A 20,224-nucleotide genomic window follows, 5' to 3' on the forward strand; every position below is an offset into this window, starting at 1 on the left:
AAAAGTAGGGAGATTTTGCTGAAACTATACAATGCACTAGTCAGATCGCAACTGTGAAAAGTTTGGGGCCTTTTACCAATGGAAAGATATACCATCATTGGAAGCCGTCCAGGGAAGGTTCATTCAGCCGATACCAATTTAAATGTGTGACCCCCTTATCGCTAAATTGGTTTACACTCATCATCTTCTTGTTCAAATTAAATAAATTCCTTGTACACAATGTTCTGTTTATCTGGCTTTTGATCTTCTGTCTCCCTGACATCACTTATTTTTACTGTTGCAGCTGTTTACCTCCTGCAGTGTAGCCTTGTAGATTATGATACTTTTAACGGCATATCCAAGTTCCTCTGACTTGAGTGAAGCATACATACCAGCATTCACTGATGACCTGTGTAATCCAAAATTATCAGTGCAGCTTTTGTAATACAAAGGAACATGCCTTTGAACTGAAATAAATCGGCGTCCTTGATAACATTCCTGTTGAAGGCTGCCTGCCTATCCCTCGTTCCCTTGGGCATTTTGGTAGCCTGTACTTGCACTTAAACTACATTCACATATGGAATGCAGGTGTCCCTGGCAAGGCCAACATTGGATCTGATCCCGAGTTAATCTTGAACTGATTGGCAGTTCAGAGTCAAGAATATTGCTGCAGAGTCACATGCAGATTTCCTTTCCTGTAAGGCAAAGATAGATTTTTGAACAGTCAAGGAAATAAGGGTTATTGTGAGCAGGTGGGTAAGTGGAGCAGAGTCCATTAAAAGATCGGCCATGATCTTGTTGAATGGTGGGGCAGGCTCGAGGGGTCAGATGGCCTACTTATATATGAACCAGATAGCTTTTTATGATAGCAGACAATGGTTACATGCCGAATTATATTGAATTCAAATTTCACCACCTGCTTTGATGGGATTTGAACCCATGATTACAGAACACTAGCCTGGGTCTTAGATTACTAGTCCTCAACATTACCACTTCACCAATGACTGCCCTCTTAGAGAGCCACAGTATTTGTATTGCTGATCCAGTTCAGTTTCTGGTCGATTGTGACTCCCAGGATCTTGATTTGGGAGAGGTGTGTGTGTGTGTCTGTGCATGCATGCGTGTGTGTCTGTGCATGCATGCATGTGTGTCACTGCCTGGCACTTATGGTAAAGTGCGATTGTCATGTGTTGGCCCAGGTCAGGGTTTCCATTCTATCTGATAGCTGATTTGTAACATGAATTAACCAGTCTTACTTTCCTTTTCTTGAAATTGTTTTGCATCACCTTCTACTTAGCACATCTCATATGTGGAAAGATGTGAGGTTATGCTCTTTGGCAGAAAGAATAGAGAAGCTGAATATTGTTTAAATGGAGAAAAACGGCAAAACCTACAGAACAGAGGGATTTGGGCGACCTCTTTCATGAATCACCAAAGGTTAGCATCCAAGTTCAGCAGGTGAAAGGGAGGGCAAATTGAATACTGGCCTTTATTCCAAAGGCAATGCATAAAAGTAGGGAGATTTTGCTGAAACTATACAATGCACTAGTCAGATCACAACTGTGAAAAGTTTGGGGCCTTTTACCAATGGAAAGATATACCATCATCGGAAGCAGTCCAGGGAAGGTTCATTCAGCCGATACCAAATATGGAGGGATTGTCTTAAGCGGGGCGATTGAGTAGTTTGAGCCTATACTTATTCATTTATTGAAGAATGAGAGATGACCTTATTGAAACATACAAGATTCATTGGGGACTTGATAGGGTCGATGCAGAAAGATTGTGCCCGCTGGTCTCAGGAAACAATCTCAGAATAAGGGGGTCACACATTTAAGACAGAGTTGAGGGAAAATTTCTTCTATCAGAGGTAGTGAATCTGTGGAATTCTTTACCACAGAGCTATAGAGGTTGGGTCAGTAAGTATATTTAAGGCCAAGATAGATTTTAAATCATTAAGAGAATTGAAGGTTATGAGGAAAAAGCAGCAAAGTGGAGTTGAAGGTTGTCATGTTAACCGTGATCTCACTGAATGGCTAAATGGGCTGAATGGCCTATTATCTGCTAGAATTAGTGGGCTCCTGTGATCATAAAAAGAATAAGACAGCAACAGTTTAAGGTATTCTAGCATTTACACATTTTGATGAGACATTCTTAGTAAGCAGTTAACAGAGACTGGAGGATTCTCAGGTAATTCTTCATTTTATGTGATTGAATTTGACTCTTTCAGTGAATGGTATAGCTGGATATCTGGAATATTATAACATATTGAATGGCAATTTTGAATCTCTTCACTTGATGCTTATTACAGTTCCTGGAAGAGGCCAGCCACTGATTGCACAATCCCAATCAAATAATCCCAAAGGACAACCTAATCTCAGGATGAGAAGCACAAATCAAAAGGAAATGAATAGTGAGAAGACTCAGGGCAGAAACAAAGGATTTGTTTTCCAGTTAATGCCACTTTATGCAATAGGAATAAGTATATATGCAGTTTACAAACTTGTGCAGGTAAGTGCATCCCTGTAATGTACTTTATAATAACAATTTGTGAATGTTTGTGAAAGCTGTTCACCTCTGTCACTGGCAAAATATTGACAATTTCCTCTTTCTAACGTTTTCTAAGACTAATGTGACAGTAATACAAATTAAACGAAAAGAGGAGGCTTTGCAACTTATAATATGTCAATTCATATGTGTAGGAATTTTCAATCTGTGGTACTTGATTTTTGATGTAACAAAATGTATGAATAAATTGATAATGCAACATTTAAATTTTTCAACCAAAAGTATAACTTACAGCATGCCATAGACATAGGAGCAGAAGTAGGCTATTCAGCCCATCCTCACCTCTTGCTCTCCTGATTTTTTTGTCATTTGTCTACTTTGTTGTAGTCCATTCACTTCACTTCTCTGACCCATCCCAACTCTGTCTTCTATTGGTTATCCAGTCCCCTGTCCATGGTAATATATTGCCTCCAACGCCATGGGTTCTTATTTTAGGTAGCCTATGGTGTGGCGCCTTATCAAACACCATCTGAAAATCCAAATATATGACATCCACTGCTTCCCCTTTATCTTTCCTGCTTGTTACTTCCTCAAAATTATTTTGGAAAACCGAATATATTACATGTACTGGCTCTGCTTTTATTTTTCCTGCTTGTTACCCATCCAAGAATCCTAATAAATTTGTTAAGCACTATTTCCCCTTCATGAAGCCATTCTGAGTCTGTATGATCATATTTTGTATTTGTGAATACTCTATTACATCCTTTATAATAGACTAACATTTTCCAAGTAGCAGATGTTAATCTAACTGGCCTTTAGGTACAAGTCTTTGTCTCTTTCCCCTTTTTAAATAAAGTGTTACATTGACAGTTTTCCAATCCTTCGGGACCTTTCAATAATCTAAGGATTCCTCTAAGATCACTAACAATGCATTGAGTATCTCTATACTTCTTTTGCTATCCTGGAACACATTCCATCAAGTCCAGGGGACTTTTAGTCTTGAGCCCAATAGTTTCTCGAGCATTTTTGCACTAGTGGTCGCTATTCTATTTATTTCCTCTCCCTCTTTTGCCCCTTGGTTATTTAGTAATTTGAGAATGCTATTACAGTCTTTTGCTGTGAAGACTGACACAAGGCATTTATTCAATTTCTCTGCCATTTCCTGGTTTCCCATTATAATTTATTGAGCCTTATTCTCTCAGGAGCCCATGCATTTTATCTTCTCTCTTCCTTTTTGTACATTTAAAGAAGCTCCTTCTGTCATGATATTTCTTGCACGTTTACCCTCAAAGTTTATTTTCTCTCACTTACATTTGTCTTTTTTAGGTCTTTAAAACGTTATCAAAACCTCTGGATTACCACCAGTCTCTGCCACATTTTATGTTTTTTCTTTCAGTTTGATGCTATCCTTAATTTCCAGGTTAACCATAGTTAGCATATCCCCTAGAGTACTTCTCGTTCCAGTAATATATCTTTGTATGAGCCATTAACTATTTTTTTAAATGTTTGCCCATGATTCCACAACCGTTTTTGCTGCTAGATTGCTTTCCCCAGTTCTGGCTCCCCAACCAATATTCCCCTTCAAACTGAATGCTAAATTCTATCATGTTATGGTCATTATTTCCTGTTGTTTCCTTGAAGCAGAATGGATAGGAATTTAGCTAAACAGGAAGTAATTGTGGTTCAACCAATGTTACAGTCAGAGAATTCCTCAATATATCTCTATATTACCATAGTGACTACATTTCAGAAACTGTCATTGGCGGCGAAGTGTCCTGAGGTATTTTGTGTTTGTGATTGCAGCCACATAAATGATTATAATTTTTAATTTTATTTTATAATTAATTTATAATTTTGTATGACACAAAAACTTGATTAATCTTGAGGAGTAAGTAACTTCAGGAGAATGCAGATCAATAAATTGAGCATAGATGTAGTGGGATGATAGAATCAGAGAATGTTTAAAGGGTACGCTTGTGATGTAATACGTTTTAAGAGGAAACTGTCATTTATGCGAGATGATCAAATTTTTAAAGAAAACCAGAGAGACTTAGGATCAGATGTACAAGGCAGAGTGGAAAGTCAAGTTGATAAAGTATGCAATATCCTGGTCTTTAATTGTGAGCGTTTTTCCCGACCAGGGACAAAGACTCAGGAGGCAGGCAGGATTCAGGCAAGGAGAAGATGTTTATTCAAGCAGAAACCGGTTTATGCAGGGTGAGGGCCAAAGGATCTTCCCTGAAACAGCTTCGGAAGATAGATCAATGACACATCCTCTGTTTTACAAAGAAATACATCATTTTTATGTATTTTGTGTTACAGTAATCAAATAGAACGTAGTCACCGTCCTTCCCCTTAATTCAAACACTCAATCCTGCGGGACACCTAATCAATGATGGTCACTTCTATGGACACCCCCAGGTTCCCATGATCTTATGGTATTAGATAGGCATTGTAATCTCTAGGCCTTAGGATCTTCCTATACATCCTATTCATTCGCATTGCAAACGTTTAATGGCTGTATTCCTTCAGGTCTTTCTCAGGCATGTTTACCTGTAAGGACAGCTCAAATTCTATTACCAATTGTATTTTGGTGCTGTCTTTTATCATTATTCAGTTACTCCTTTGATTTTCCCATTGTCCCAATTACATAAATGTAAAATAAAAAGTCATTTAGTTTTAACTAAATGCTATAAGGTTAACTTCTGTTATAAAGTTAATTATAATTGTAACATTATACAACTACTTCTACTGTAATTTATATTGTTCAGGGCATAAGAAAAGGCAAGTTAATTTTCGCATCTAAGCTTAAATGTATTTTAAGGCTTGTATTATATCCTGGTTATGTATTGAAACCAACTTCTATGATTACAGCATTTTTTAGCTAGTAAGTATTTAATATTGCTGGTAGCTGCAAAGAGGCAACCAGTTACGACAAAATAGCTGTTATCTTTGCAGCCGTTTGGGGACCTTATCTTGCACCTGACATTATTCATTTACTGGGACAATCATCCTTTCTTTAATAAAGCTGGATTTGGCAGTTATCTGTCCTGAGGCTTCCTTTTATCAGAATTGTTTCGGATGGGAAATAGTGTTCTTTTGCTGACCTTCTATCAGTTGTGTTCTAAGGTACCATTGTATTTCACTGTGTGAGCAGGCTGCTTGGTTTTGCTTAGCTTCTGTGTTCCATGCTTGGGCCGCTTAGTGTGTTCAGGTACAGGTCACTCCTAGAGTGAGCCACATAGCATACAAAAACAAAGAAGTAATGCTAATACTATGTACACATTAGTTAGGTTACATTTAGAATACCATACCAATATCGAACATTTGTAAGGGAATCAGGTTCATGGAGATGGTACAGAAGGTGATCTCAGAGCAGGGTTAGTGCATCCCGGTGTGACATCTAATTGTCCCATCTCCTCTCTCTCAAGTTCCGGATCAGGCAACAAAATACAGCCAAATGCCACTCACTTGGGACTCTGCTGCATTATTGTTATTTCTGTTTATGAGCAGGAATAGCCTATTCAGTCGTTTGGGTTTGCTCTGCCATTATGACTGATCTGCATCTAAACTCAATATTCTGCCTTTACTCCATATCTGAGGATACTCTTATTCAATAAAAATGTGTCAAACACAATGTTAAACATCCCTGCCCTGATCAGGTGACGAGACAGTTTCTTGAACTGCTGTAGTTGTTGAGGTTGTAGTTGATTGAGGGACTTGCTAGGACAGTTGGACAAACAAGTTGATGTGAAACTGGAATCATGTTTAAACCACACTTGGTAAGGTTGGCAGGCTCCTTCCATTAAAGACGTCAGTAAACTAGTTTATTGTTTAAAGACTATCTGACAGCTTGATGGTCACTTTTTTTAAACTATTGCCAACCTTTTAGCTTTGAATTTTCATAAACGACTGAACACAAGTTTGCAAAGTGATATGATAGAATTTGAACTCACGTCTTATGTATTATTATTCCAGACCTTTGATGAGTAACAAGTAAAGATGCATAATGTATCTAACTGAGATCCTGCTATCCTTTATTTTAGTGGAAAAATTGACCATAATAGGGTAATGAATTCTGCTGAAACGGTGTAGACAAGGATTGCCTGGATTATCACAAGTTTTGGGCATTAAACAAAGCCTTCACAGTGCAAAAAGAAAACAAGGGTCTGCATTTGTATGATAGCTTTCACTTTCAAAGTCCTTTACAGCCAGTTAATTTCTTCCAGAAGTTAGAAACAAACATACAAACATACATATAAAAACCGAAAGAACTGCGGACGCTGTAAATCAGGAATAAAAACAGAAGTTGCTGGAAAAGCTCAGCAGGTCTGGCAGCATCTGTGAAGAAGAAAATCAGAGTTGATGTTTTGGATCCGGTGACCCTTCCTCAGAGTTTTTGCTGAGCTTTTCCAGCAACTTCTGTTTTTTTCCTGATACAAACCTATGAATTAGGATCAGGAGTAGGCTGTTCAGTCCCTTAAGCCTGCTCTACCATACGATAAGGTCATGGTTGATCAGACTGTGGCCTGAACTCCACTTTCCTGTCCTCCTCCTCATATCTTTTGACTAACTTGTCAACTAAGAATCTATTGAACTCAATGACCCAACTTCCACTTCACTCTGGAGAAGAGAATTCCACAGACTAACGACCCTCTGAGGGAACAAAATTTGCCCCATCTCTCCTTAACAGGAAGACACCTTACTTTTAAGCTGAACCCCTAGTTCTGGATTCTCCCACAAGGGGAAGCATTCTCTTGGCACCACCCTATGAAATCCCCTCAGGAACTTGTATGTTTCAATAAGATTACCGCTCATTCTCCTAAACTCCAACAAATATAGGCCCAAATATCTAGCCATTTCTTATAAGACATATAAGCTTCATTCCAGATTCCAGTTGATGGAACCTTCTCTGAATCATATCTATTGCAATTATAGCTTTCCTTAAATAAGGAGATCAAAAACTGTACTCGGTACTCCAGATATGGTCTCACCACTGCCCAATATATCTGTCAACTTGTGCAAGGCAAGGTTCCACAAACAGCAGTGAGATGAATAATAAAACAAGGAATTGTGGATGCTGGAGATAAACACATATAAACAGAAATTCCTGGAGAATCCCAGCAGTTTTGGCAGCATCAGTAGAGAGAAAGCAGAGTTAACATTTTGAGTCCAGTGACCCTCCTTCAGAACCTTTCTTCAATGAGACAAGTGATCAGTTTCAGTGTTGTTAATTGAGGTGCTAACTGTTCCCTGGCTGCCCTTCAAATAATGGCATCGGAGCTCTTAACACTAACCTGAGCAAGGCTTTACTTTCATGTTTCATCTGAAAGAGAGTTAAACTGAATCATCAGCCCAGAATGTGAACTCTTATTCTGGATAGTCTGCTTCTATTAATGCAGTTGAAAATTTGCTGCTTCCAAAATTTAAATATTTTGGCCTTCTATAGGTGAAAGAATAGTTTGCACTTTTGTACAGGTCTTATAGAGCTCACTGCGATACCTGTAATTGTTTGAAATATCTTTCCTGGCTTTTCAGATAAAATTCAATGAAAATGAAAAAATAAGCAAAGAGAAAAATAAGGAGGTTGACAAAAAGAGGAAAAATACAGGTATATATTTAATTACAATAAATTGTGTGGAAAATGGAACCTTTCTGCAATGACTGCTAATGCAGTTTGTGACATAATTTGATTCTGCTGAAATGCGTACCAGTGGCTTCATGTCAATGTATGTTGGTGACTATGTCCTTTCTTCCTCTAAGCCTAATTTGTCTGTTTCCCATTCCCCTGACTCTCCTGTGTTTACCGATTTGCATTCGTTTCCTATCAAGCTATGCCATGATTTTGAAATTATCATCTTTGTTTTCAAATCTCTCCATAGTTTTGATCTTCTTATTTCTATGGTATGCTTTAACTTCTCAATCGTACAAGTTATCTGCACTCCTCTAATTCTGGGCTCTTAAGCAACCCTGATTTTAATAACTTCTCCATTTCTAGTTGAACCTTCAGTTCAGTTTGACCTTATCTCTAAGCTCTGGAATACCTTACCTACACCTCTGTCTCTTTATCTTGCTTTCCTTCTTAAAAGACACATCTTATTACATACTTCTGATCAAAAGTTTGGTAATCCTACCTACTTTCTCCTTATGTGGCTGTGTGTTACATGTTTTGTTCCTCTTGTGAAACCTGTTGGATGTTTTATTAGGTTATTGCTATATTGTTCTTGGTGTTACTGCACATATAATGATAATGATGTCAGATAACTTGTTTGGATTCTTCAGTGCTTGCCTTAATTTCTAATAAATATTTATTAGCTACCCTGCAGCGCAGAGGATATGCAGTATGTTGATGATTATGCCGTGTGAAAGTGCACAGGAACACCAGCCTCCTAAATTACCTTCCCAGTCACATTTAGACATATGTTGATGTTTCTTTATTATAATTTTGTCACAGTGCTACATCACCCAACCTAACTGTGTAGTGTGTAGATTGTAGGGTTCAGGAAAGTGAGCTATCACCGTCTTCTGGAGGACAGCTAGGGATGTACAATACATGCCATCTTTATTACCAGTACCTGCATCTTGAGAATGGATTTTACAATGGCTTTCAGAGAAGGAGAATGGAAATCTCTCTACTCTGTACTGAAATGTCACCCTACGTAGTTCGTTCAAGTCAGAATTGGGGCTTGTTCTTTATTTATTCATTTTGTGGGATATGGGCATCGTTGGCTGGCGGCATTTATTGACAGTCCTTTGTTGCCCTTGAGAAGGTGGTGATGAGCTGCCTTCTTGAACCCCTTTCGGTTGACCCATAATGCCATTAGGGAGGGAATACCAGGATTTTGACTCAGCAACAGTGAAGGAACGGCGATATATTTCCAAGTCAGGATGGTGAGTGGCTTGAAGGGAACTTGAAGGTGGTGGTGTTCCCACATATCAACTGCCATTGTCCTTCTAGATAAAGTAGTCGTGATCTTGGAAAATACTGCTTGAGGATCTTTGGTGAATTTCTGCAGTGCATCTCGTAGATAGTACACACTGCTGCTACTAAGCATTGGTGGTAGACGGAGTGGATGCTTGTGGATGTAGTACCAATCAAGCGGGCTGCTTTGTCCTGGATGGTGTCAAGCTCCCTGAGTGTTGTTGGGGCTGCACTTGCACTGGGGCAAGTGGGGAGTATTCCATCATAATCCTGACTTGTGCCTTGTAGATGGTGGACAGGCTTTGGGGAGTCAGGACGTGAGTTACTCGCCACAATATTCCTAGCTTCTGACCTGCTGTTGTAGCCACTGTTTATATGTAGTGAGTCCAGTTGAGTTTCTGGTCAATGATAGCACCCAGGATAGTGATAGTGGGGGATTCAGTGATGCTAACACCATTGAATGTCAAGGGGCGGTGGTTAGATTGTCTCTTATTGGTGATGGTCATAATCTGGCATTTGTATGGCTCGAATTTTACTTGCCACTTGTCAGCCCAAGCCTGTCCAGATCTTGCTGCATTTGGACATGGACTGCTCCAGTATCTGGGGAGTCGCGAATGTGCTGAACATTGTGCAGTCATTGGCGAACATCCCCACTTCTGACCTTATGCTTGGCCCAATGGCCTGAATCAAGGCTAGAAAGCTACTAACTGAGCCAGGGTAATGTTAAAATTTTGATTGCAAACTAGTTTAGCTAACTTTTTAGTAACATGAGAAACTTTTCATCTAGAAAATCAGCTTTCTGAACTGGAGATACGCTTGGCACAGACGGAGAGAATGCTGGACTCATTAGTAAAAGAATTAGATCCACTCACCAGCTGGTAAGTGATTTGTTGCTCTTCTGCTGAGTTTATTTTAATACTTTGTTTTTTTCACAGTAAATGTTCATTTGATTTTCTTAAACATCCTTATTTGACAACCAGTGTATTAACCCACCTCAGCTTCTTGGAGACTTTCATTTGATTGACTGTTCCATCTTCCACTGTTTTTCTTCTGTGGCTGATCTCCTTGGCATCTGCTTTAGTGGGTACTTTCAGTTTCTATTCCTATATTCCTGACCTCCTAGAGCGCTCTCTTAATGTGTCATGTTAATTACTTCTACTGTGCCTCAGGTTCAGGCCTTGGCTGTTGTCCTCATTTTGTACACAGAGTTTACTGCAGACATGATCACAATTCTTCTAAAACTGTCTGCAAACCTCCAGATCCTAGTTACCTACTGCATTTTATTCTCACCAATCTCAATTGACTGCCACATCTTGAAAATCTTTGACCGTATCCATTTGTATCTTTGCTGTATCCTACCACCAGAATTGCAGCTCTCTACACTTTTCCTTGTCAGCTGCACTGTTTTAAATTTGGATCATTGTTCCTTTCCCCACTTCCTTCCTCTCTCTCCCCCACCCCAACTCATTGTTGGCAACCCTACAACTCCCATTGGTGTCTCCCGGAGCTCCCTTACTTCATTTCTTTCTGTTTTGAAGAGTCTCCAAATATAACTTTCTTGACCTTGCCTTTGATCTTCCATCTTTTTTTTTTGTTGCCATGTTCTCCCCCTACCACCTTCCAGTAAAGTGCCTTTGCCATGTTAAGAGACTGTACAGTTGGTGTCATAGGGCTCTTGTGGTGCAGTGGTAGAGTCCCTGCTGCTGTGCCAGAAGGTCTGGCATTGAGTCCCACCTGTTGCAGACTTGTGTCATAACATGTCTCAACAGATTTATTTAAAAATACCTACAGTTGCTGTCATCACCACAACTAGACATAACTAGTCAACGTCAGTGATTCAGATGGAACCTGCTCAGTGTGGAGAATGGAGAAGGGGGTTCTGTAGGATTCAAATCATGTGCTCAATCCAATTAATTAGTCACCCAATTAATGCACACTTAACTGGTCCACATTATGTTCTTCAAATTCCACTTCCTGACGTGTTTTGTTTTGTGAAATCAAAATAAATAACAAGTTGTGTGTTGTGTAGAGATTGCTCTGGTTATTGAATAAGTTACATTTTACGCTCTGTGCATTATGCCTCTAGTTATTGGGAACGTAGCACAGTACAGGATTGGAAAAGACTCCGCAGTCCTTCTGGCAGGTCCCACAGATAGTTATTAGGTAGGAAAATCTTAGTACTAAAACTGTTGTAAGCTATCTACTTCCGGTTAGTATTAATCTCTAATTCTATAAACTGTAATTCCATATATGGATATTGTTTTGATAAGCTGCTCTTGCCATCTTCTATCAGCCAGTTTCCGTGAGTAGAGAGGATCACAATATTATCCTGTTGGAAAATCTGTTTGTGTAACAAGAATTGTGAAGATGTGGTGTAATTTCTAACTTGGCCTCAATACCACATCACTGTGATAGTTTTCAAATAGTTTACCTTCTGAATGGATTGATGTTAGCTTCAATCGGATATCTATCGCAACTTGACGCCAGGAGCTCCGATAAAAGGAAGAGAGGAAGAGTAGGGCAGCTGGGAGCATGTGTAAATTATGGGTCTTTAGTATGAATGGAGATTGTCATAAATAACTTAACAACTATCATACCTTCAACTGGAAATTGAATCAGTGTGTGAATATATATGAAGATATTCTGTGCGTGCATCAGTGCAGTGTGAACAGTGTCTGGACTAATGCATTGAACAAATACTACTATTTGCAATATTGTAACAAATTAAAATCATAGTGATCCAGTGTTGCTTAATGCAAAGATGATGCGGAATTAATCCTGTGAGCATTATATCATTTAACCTCTCCTGCGTATTACAAAAGAGTCATTTGTGGGTGAGCAAGAGAAATTTGGGGCAAGTGGGGAGAAAGCACATGATAATATATGGGGAAGACAAGTTGGAATGAGTAGTGGGAATGAGGGGGCTGCAAGAGGTTTAAGAGTTGCGATGATCCGGTGGTGGGGGACAAGCAATAAAATTGGGCTGTTGAGTGGACTTGACAAGCAGCATGTTGGCAGCTTAGGTGCAGTTAATTCAGGTAAAATTATTGAAGACCAGGACTGACTTTTCATCATTGCTTTCCATTTTTTTGCAAAGAACCTGGAGCACTGTTCAGATCAACATTTTATTGCTGTCATTGTTATGAATTAACTTAAACCAAAGTAACAAAACTTCCCCCTTTTTATTTGGGTTTAAGCTTATTGGAGGTAGAGATAAGAGCCAACTGCTGTTTATTTGCGATGCCAACGCAGGACTATTGTAACTAGTGACTAATCTTAATTTATCATGAATTGTTCAATTACATAAATTATACGTAATGTGTTTATCATTCACTAAGTTTTAGTTTAGGAGTTATGATTTTTGTTTAAAATTAACTGCTACGACTTATTTATTGCAGAAAACAAATATAGTTACAAATTTTGTTTGAACCACAATGAAGTACAGAGATAAAAGTTTTACAGTCTGGATTTAAATATTAATTTGTATTAGTGAACTATTCAACTGTTGCTTTCAAAAATATTGCAGTACTCTAAGCACTCTAATTCCTGGCAATCCTTATTTTTGCAATTGGGTGTAACTTGAGCAATTGCAACTTGTACAATATGGTGCTTAATTTGCAAAACAGATGAAACAATATTAAACTGCTATGCCATATAATATCTTGAGCACTGTTTAACTTAAAACTTCAGTCTTTATTGCTTTACATTCACTTTAGTGTTGATGCTGTTGCCTCTGAGCAGAAGAATGAAATTATGACACAGCTTCAGCAATTAAGGCAGCTGATGAAAGAGAGACAGGCACCCAATATTGATGGTAAGATGTTTGGTGATTCCATGTAAAATATTGAGGTTCTAAGTTAATTCAAAATGAACTAAAGTACATCACTATCTTAGTTGTGGCAGTGAGCTTCACTTTAATGCCCTGATCATGTCTTACCCACCTACGTCTCTGACACCACCCACACCCTCCACCTCCTCCAAAACGTCTGATTCCCCAGCCCTCAGCACCTCATCTTCACCATGGACGTCCAGTCCCTATATACTTGCATTCCCCATGCAGATGGCCTAAAAGCCCTCCATTTCTTCCTCTCCCGCAGGCCTGACCAGTCCCCCACCACTGACACCGTTATCCGAACTCGTCCTTACCCTTAACAACTTCTCCTTCAACTCCTCCCACTTCCTACAGTCAAAAGGGGTGGCCATGGGTACCCGCATGGGCCCAAGCTATGCCTGCCTCTTTGTAGGATACGTGGAACTGTCCCTCTTCCGCAGCTACGCTGGCCCCATCCCCCACCTCTTCCTCCATTATATCTATGACTGTATCGGCGCCGCCTCATGCCCCCACGAGGAGCTCGAACAGTTCATCCACTTTACTAACACCTTTCACCCCAACCTTAAGTTCACCTGGACCATCTCTGATACCTTTCTGTCCTTTCTGGACCTCTCTGTCTCCATCTCTGGTAACCACCTGGAAACTGATATCTATTTCAAACACACCGACTCCCACAGCTACCTAGAGTACACCTCCTCTCACCCACCTTCCTGCAAGAATGCTATCCCCTATTCCCAATTCCTTCGCCTCCGCCGCATCTGCTCCCAAGATGAGGCATTCCACTCCGGGACATCCCAGATGTCCTCGTTTTTCAAGAACTGCAATTTCCCCTCCATAGTGATCGAAAACGCCCTCGACCGCATCTCTCGCGTTCCCCGCACCTCAGCCCTCACACCCCCTCCCCGCAATAACAACAAAGACAGAATTCCCCTTGTCCTCATGTATCACCCCATCAACCTCCGGATTCAATGCATCATTCTCCGCCACTTCCGCCACCTGCAATCTGACCCCACTACCAAGGATATATTTCCCTCCCCACCCTTATCTGCCTTCCGGAGGGACCGCTGTCTCCGCGACTCCCTCGTCCGCTCCACACTCCCCACTAGCCCCATCACCCCTGGCACTTTTCCCTGCAACCGCAGGAGGTGCTACACCTGCCTCTACACCTCCCCCTCACCTCCATCCCAGGCCCCAAGAAAATCTTCCACATTAAACAGATGTTCACCTGCACATCCGCTAATGTGGTATCCGCTGTTCCCAATGTGGCCTCCTCTACATCGGGGAAACCAAGCGGAGGCTTGGAGACCGCTTTGTGGAGCACCTACGCTCGGTTCGTGACAAACGACAACACCTCCCAGTCGCGAACCACTTCAACTCCCCCTCCCGCTCCTTGGATGACATGTTCATTCTGGGACTCCTCCAGTGGCACAATGATGCCACCCAAAGGCTGGAAGAACAGCACCTCATATTCCACTTGGGAACCCTGCAGCCCAATGGTCTCAATGTGGACTTCACAAGCTTCAAAATCTCCCCACCCCCGACCTCATCCCAAGACCAGCCCATCTCGTCCCCGCCTCCTTGACCTGTCCGTCTTTTCTCCCACCTGTCCGCTTCTCCCACCTCACTGACCAACCCCCACCCCCACTTCCTACCTACTAGCCTCATCCCCGCCTCCTTGACCTGTCTGCCTTCCTTCCCACCTCTATTTGTTTCAGACCCCCTGCCCCTCCCCCATTTCTGAAGAAGGGTCCAGACCCGAAACGTCAGCTTTTCTGCTCCTCTGACGCTGCCTGGCCTGCTGTGTTCATCCAGCTCTACACCTTGTTATCTCAGACTCCAGCATCGGCAGTTCCTACTATCTCATGCTTTAGTTCGTTGCTTTTCCTTTTATATTTCTTCTTGAAACCCACTTTGTTGACCAAGTTTATGACTTGTTGCTTAGATTAAAATTTTGTCTGATATTGCACTTGAAGCATCTTGGAATGTTTCGCTATGTCAAAGGCACTACATAAATTCAAGCTGTCTCCCAGAACATGATGATGATCTTTATATTTTTAACTGTGCATAATCACAGAATCTTATAATATTATTTTGAGATGGTACTTGAGGAGTTGAAGAGAACTTTGGAAAGAATTTTACATGGAAATGTTTTGTTGTATGGAGCATTAGTACTTTATTCCCAATGATCATTTTAATATAATTTCAAAAATTATTTCAGTTTAAAATTATAATCTGTTTTCTCCCCAATTTAGAAGATGTAGCACCTGTCACTGAGGATGAAGATCGTGTCGAGGACGTTGAGATAAAGGCACAAATGTCTGATGATCTGATCTCTGCAGACGGTGAAGAAGACTTGCTAGATAATGTTGATCAAATAATTGGCAAAGTACCATTTTGTGATGAGGTTGAGTTGAGTAGTGTTTTCACAGAGGACGCTGAAGGCGACATTGAAGTTGCTGCAGATTTGTCAGAAACTCATGAACCCGTGGAGTTGAGAAGACGCAATAAAATGAATGAGTTTGGGAAATGAATTGCTAATGATCCCTGTATATTCATACTTTATGAATAACATTGATCCACTTTGCTGCCTATTGTGTGGTTTTATAGAAATATTAACTTGCTGGTGATTCATTACTATTTATAACAGACTAAAATTGACATTGTCCTAATATATACAAAAGCATAGATGCAACAGAAAATTGGTTTTAGTTAAAGTTAGGATTTACTTGTTCCATAAAGTTATAATGACCTTGATTGTGTTTTTGTATTAAAACCTTTGTGAAGTTAACATGTGGCATTGCATTATTTGGGATTTTGATCTATCTAAGTTCTTGTTAGTAAACTGAACACTTGTTTAATCACAATGTGTGGATATTATTTTCCTTTTTATCAAATACTGGACTCAACCCTGAAATGTTGTCATGCTTTTTTAAGTGAGGTGTTGTTGTATTTAAGGATATACACATTTGTGCTTATTACCGAGTAAATTATACCTGAATTTAATAAGCCATGGGAAGGAAAAATGTGCAGGAAAAGACTGCGAAATGTGTTCCTTAGTATTGATCTTTTAACCTGGTGGACTCAGACTCAGACTCAGTCTGCTGCCTTCCAGACTGAGCTCTCACTTCACTTGCACTTGCCATCTAGCCTCTCAGTCCTCACCAAAAACTGCTGGAAGTACACAGCAAATTCGTCAATACCTGCAAAGAGAATGGATAGATTTAATTATTTGAATCTGATTCTTCTTCAGCAAAGGAGTCAAAAAATTAATTGTTAAGGGCTAACAGACCAGAACCTGCTCCTCAATTCGACAAGATCTTTACTAAATCACTCGCTCATTAATCTCTCACATCAACTTCACCACTTCCTGAAATATCACTGTATTTATTCAATTTACTTATGCAAAATATCTATTGACCTATGTCTTAAATATACATACCATTATCTAAGGAAAGGTATACTGGCATTGGATACAATCCAGAGAGGGCTCACATAGTTGATTCCAGGTATGAAGGAATTTTATGAGGACAGGTTGTGTAAGTTGGGCTTGTACTTATTGGAGTTTAGGAGAACGAGTGGAGACTTTATTGAAATATAAAATTGTTAGGGGGCTTGACAGGGTAGATGCAGAAAGGTTGATTCCCCCCCTTGTAGGAGTGTCTAGCACCAGAGATCATAATCTCAGAGTAAGGAGTCACCCATTTAAAGCAGAGATGAGGATTTTTTTTAATGACAGACGTGAATCTGCAGAATTCTTCATTGCAGTGGACTATAGAGGATGGGTCATTAATTATATACAAAGTTGAGGTAGACATGATCAGTCAGTAAGGGAAGCAAAGTTAATGGAGAGAAGGCTGGAAAGTAGAGTTGAAGGTTATCAGATCAGCTATGATTTAATTGGAGGAGCAGTCTCGATAGGCCAGATGCACTACTTTTGATCCTACACCTTAGGGTCATCAATTGCTTGGGTATAGAATTCCTTTGAAGAGATTTCTCCTCAGACCTATGTCGTCATTTCTGCATCTGTTTCTTGTTGGTTGCCAGAACATCAAAAGTTAAAAATGACTTTTTTTTTTAAACAAATTTCTCATGTTATTCTTAAGTAATTTAAAGCCAAGAACAACTTACATTTTTATACTGCCTTTAGAATTAACACCTCTAAACCAATGACCACTCATATTTAAAAGAAAAAGGGCAGCAAATGCATCAGAACACCAGCACCACCTACAAGCTCCCCTTTAATCCTCCACCATCCTGACTAGCTTTCTGCGTATTTGGGGCCAATCACCTTTTTTTCCCCCATAACCCTAAATGGTGTTTCTCTTTAAATAATGATTCAATGGCCTCTTGAATGCCTTAATTGAACCTACCTCCACCATACTTCCTGACAGTGCAATCTAAAGTCCAATTACTTTCTGTGAGATTTTCTCACCTCGTATTTGCATCTTTTGAAAATATCTTTAAAACTGTGCCCTTTGGTTTTCAGTCCTTTTATGAGGAACGTGCTGATTAGTTGGAAAGTGAGCTCTGGTAATTACTACTTAAAACCACTTACCAAACAATCAGTACAGTCATATAGTATCCATCACTGTCAATTATCTTAGCAGTTTGTCCTTCAGAAATGTTTGGCTGAAGCTCCATAGCTCATTAGTTGGAGCACTGATCTTGTAAATGAGTGGTCACGTGTTGGATCCTTTCTGGAATTACTGTATAAACTCATGTAAAAGTCAAATTTTTTAGACTTTTTTAATGTTAAATTTATGGGGTCAACTATTACATGGATACTACTTTTGAGGGGCTGAAATTCATGCTATAGTCCAAAATACTGTATCACTAGTAGAAGCCCAGTCTCTCACAAGTTTCTCCAAAACACAGAATTCTCTTGCTGCTACACAGTTATTTGTCTTCTCTGCAACTTGAATAACTTCCAGTTTAAACACTGCTGTATATTTTTTGTTTTTTCTGGAGTACATTTTTACGCAAAATGATGAAGGCATATGACTGTGCCTGACTCTGACCTGATGCGTCTTAAACTTTCACACCAAGTTCTGCCATTTCCCTCTGTTTTCTCTCATCTACTGTTGGTTTAGATTTTCAAACTAACATTTTAACATTTTAATCAGAAATAAAAGCTTTATCAGACATTTGACTCCCATATAGTCTCACTGATCATTCTCTCATCATAACATGTACAGGATAATACCTTGACTCGCAAATGTTGATCTGTTATCTGTGAAGAAATAGGGTTGACTTTTACAGGAGATATATGGAAAATTCGAGAATTTTTGGCCAAAAATAGGAAGTCAACTTCTACATGAGATTGACTTTAACTCGACTATATATGATATATATCTTCTAGTTAAAAAGTAAATGTATTAGAGGAAAGCAAACATCATAGCCCCTTGTGGTCCTGTTCCTGTCTCTGGGTTCATGTCTGATTTGCCCCAGAGATGCCATAATACTTGAGCAGGTTAAATTATTGTCTTATTTTTCCATTAGTATTTCTTGTGAATTATCCTATTGAGATTAGGACAGAGAGCTTCGACAAAATCTTTTTTCCAGCTGCAGTCAAGTTCTGTACTACCAAATTACAATTCGTACAGCTGAATGTGATTTTTATTTTATTGCGACAAGCCTTTTTCTGACTATCTTGCCCAGGTACTGTCCCCATTAACATAGATTCAGTATTCCAGACATTGCAGCAATTTATTATTAATTATAATGCACAGTGGATCAATTCCTGCACCAGGAATGTACATTAAGCAAAAGGTGAGTCACTGGGAATGGCAAATGTTGCACAACTGACTGTAATTTTCTTTTGGTTTAATAATAGGGGTCCCTAATGTGGTGCAGTGTCCTACTCCTGAACTAAAAGACCCAGGTTCAAATCCCACCTGCTCCGGAGATGTATAATAATACCACTGAACAGATTAATTAGGAAAAAAATAGGTTAAAAAATGTCCAGACTTTCACGATATTGTCTGATATGTCAGTGGATTAGATAATTTTACTACACAAAAGAAAGCCATTTGATTACTGGTCTCTGGACCAACTCTTCGTCTAAAGTTTTGGTTGCATTCGTGAAACGAAAGAAAATGCCCAGACTCTGATCCGCTCTACTGGACCAGCTCCAGGCTCTTTTAGGCAATCACTGCAACTGTGCGCGGAAGCATTGCAGCTTGCACATGCGCATTGCGGACCCCAGAAGTGCGGCAGGACGCGTTGGTCGTCATGGCAACGCGGAGTGATTGACGGGAGGGTAGCTGCCAGGTGAGTCCTTGGCCAGCGACAGGTGAGTTCCAGGGTGGACTAGACTAGGCCCGGCTCGGCTCAACCAGGTAAGGTGGCACATTAGTTCTACTACCAACTCCCTGAACAGCTCCAGAGCTTTCTGATGTACAGTACAATCTTTTAAAAGTCATTTTGTTCCTGAAAAAGAAAGATTCCAGTCAATCTTTGTAATTGCTTATTTTTTTACAGCATTAAATGGATCTAGAAGTTAAAGGCATCGGCACAGCATCAACACGCCAGAAGTCTGCAAAGGTAAAAGCCCAAACAGTGTCTGGATCTGAGTTGTTTCTTCCCGACTCCCCAAAATACAAGACAACAAGGTGCAGGGCTGGATGAACACAGCAGGCCAAGCAGCATCGTAGGAGCAGAGAGGCTGACGTTTCGGGCCTAGACCCTTCATCAGAAAAGGGGGAGGGGAAGCGGGGTTTTGAAATAAATAGGGAGAGAGTGGGAGGCGGATAGAAGAGGGATAGAGGAGAGGATAGGTGGAGAGGAAACAAACAGGTCGAAGAGGCGGGGATGGGGCCAGGAAAGGTGAGTGTAGGTGGGGAGTTAGGAAGGGGATAGGTCAGTCCAGGGAGGACGGACAGGTCAAGGGGGCGGGATGAGGTTGGTCGGTAGGAGATGGAGGTGCGGCTTGAGGTGGGAGGAGGGGATAGGTGGGAGGAAGAACAGGTTAGGGAGGCAGGGACGAG

The 20,224-nt window shown here is 40.2% G+C and overlaps 2 protein-coding genes across 3 annotated transcripts in view; both read left to right on the forward strand.

The window, feature by feature from the left end:
* Positions 1-16,096, forward strand: part of ccdc107 (coiled-coil domain containing 107) — a 17,643-nt gene extending 1,547 nt beyond the window's left edge. For both annotated transcript variants that reach the window (XM_048607541.1, XM_048607542.1), the window contains exons 2-6: positions 2,288-2,487; positions 8,023-8,095; positions 10,194-10,284; positions 13,123-13,220; positions 15,491-16,096. In XM_048607541.1, the coding sequence (XP_048463498.1) occupies positions 2,288-2,487; positions 8,023-8,095; positions 10,194-10,284; positions 13,123-13,220; positions 15,491-15,768 (740 nt within the window). In that variant the 3' untranslated portion in view covers positions 15,769-16,096. The remainder of the gene's footprint in view (positions 1-2,287; positions 2,488-8,022; positions 8,096-10,193; positions 10,285-13,122; positions 13,221-15,490) is intronic.
* A 3,367-nt stretch (positions 16,097-19,463) lies between these two features.
* The window catches only part of caps2 (calcyphosine 2), a 42,796-nt gene continuing 42,035 nt past the window's right edge, over positions 19,464-20,224 (forward strand). The window contains exons 1-2 of the mRNA XM_020513634.2: positions 19,464-19,576; positions 19,719-19,781. Coding sequence (XP_020369223.1) covers positions 19,725-19,781 — 57 coding nt within the window. The 5' untranslated portion in view covers positions 19,464-19,576; positions 19,719-19,724. The remainder of the gene's footprint in view (positions 19,577-19,718; positions 19,782-20,224) is intronic.

The sequence above is a fragment of the Rhincodon typus genome, chromosome 18 (genome assembly GCF_021869965.1).
Source record: "Rhincodon typus isolate 14 chromosome 18, sRhiTyp1.1, whole genome shotgun sequence".
Taxonomy (NCBI): domain Eukaryota; kingdom Metazoa; phylum Chordata; class Chondrichthyes; order Orectolobiformes; family Rhincodontidae; genus Rhincodon; species Rhincodon typus.